The sequence below is a fragment of the Phalaenopsis equestris genome, unplaced genomic scaffold (genome assembly GCF_001263595.1).
Source record: "Phalaenopsis equestris unplaced genomic scaffold, ASM126359v1 Scaffold195036, whole genome shotgun sequence".
NCBI classification, from domain to species: domain Eukaryota; kingdom Viridiplantae; phylum Streptophyta; class Magnoliopsida; order Asparagales; family Orchidaceae; genus Phalaenopsis; species Phalaenopsis equestris.
In genome coordinates, this window is record NW_018214985.1 from 1 (window position 1) to 1,230 (window position 1,230).

Here is a 1,230-nt window from a genome sequence, read left to right on the forward strand (position 1 = left end):
TTTTTTTATAAATAAAACATTTCAATTTGTATCAATAATATTTTCCAATTAGAATTCATCAACATTTATATGTTCATGCAAACAAAAAGGAAGTCGTGCCAAAACCTTAGTTGAACTAGCACTAAAAAATATCATGAAATTCATCAACACGCAAGTATTTGTCAAATCACCATGTATATTTCACTTGCAAAATATACTTATAATTATGTCATCACAAAAAATAATAAGAACAACGATGCGTGGCGCTGAAAAGAAAGGCCTAACCCCAACGCCCATTTTAAGCTCGCCTTCTCAGATGCTTGGACTCTCCACATCCCATAATAGAACTAGGGAGCTCGCCTACCTTCTCCACCCCTTCCTCAAAAACAACCCCCATTCCCATGAAGAAGTGAGCTTCAATATGACAATGAAAAGCCCAAACCCCAGGGTTATCAGCCCTAAACCTCAGCGCAGTCCACCCATAAGGGTGCAATGGTACAGTATTCCTCTGAATCGGGTCAAACAAGTTATACTTCTTTGAATCCACCTCTGGATCAAATTTACCCATTCCATACCCTAAAACCCAGAAATCATGCCCATGTAGATGCCATGGATGAGTCTCACTGTTGTTAGCACTCAACGTATTCGCATTCTGCAGGATGACGTCCACCGTGGAACCAAACTCCAATCTATAGACTGAATTGCTGGAAACTGTGTTAGGGTTGCTTGAAACAACATGGATGTTATAGTTCTTATAGTCGTAAGTCTCTGGAGCTGGTTTTTGGCTAAAGACATGTTGCATCTGACTCTTCATGGCTATCAAATAAGGGGTGGTCGGCAGCGTGAAGGAGATGTTGTTGAGTGCCCATTTGATATGGCCATTGATCTTGTTTTGGGTGTTGAGGAGGATGATGAGGCGGTCGGATGTGGGTGGTGGTGCCTCGATAAAGTTGGGGTGGGAGACAATGGACTTGCTTTGGTTGAATCTATACAAGGTGTCGTTCCAAGGTGGGCCTATGGGGGTGGCTGTCGGCGGCGGCTTAAGGGGATGGTTGGGGTAGTAGTTCAGAATGGCAGTACCAGTTGGGGTGTTAGGTTTTCGACTGACCACATTGAGCGCCACCCAATAGTTTCTGGATTTGTCTTCATCAGCTTTCAATATGACTGAGTAAGTCTCGCCGGAATAAATATTCAGATTCTTCACGACGACCGGCTTCACATAATAACCGTCCACTTCAACGATGGTCATAT

General features: G+C 43.1%; 1 protein-coding gene across 1 annotated transcript; it reads right to left on the bottom strand.

The window, feature by feature from the left end:
* Positions 1–156: 156 nt before the first annotated feature.
* LOC110034979 (L-ascorbate oxidase-like) lies at positions 157–1,228 on the bottom strand. Its single transcript, XM_020739219.1, has one exon. The coding sequence runs from the start codon at positions 1,226–1,228 to the stop codon at positions 278–280; it is 951 nt and encodes a 316-aa protein (XP_020594878.1). The 3' UTR covers positions 157–277.
* Between the last annotated feature and the right edge of the window lie 2 nt (positions 1,229–1,230).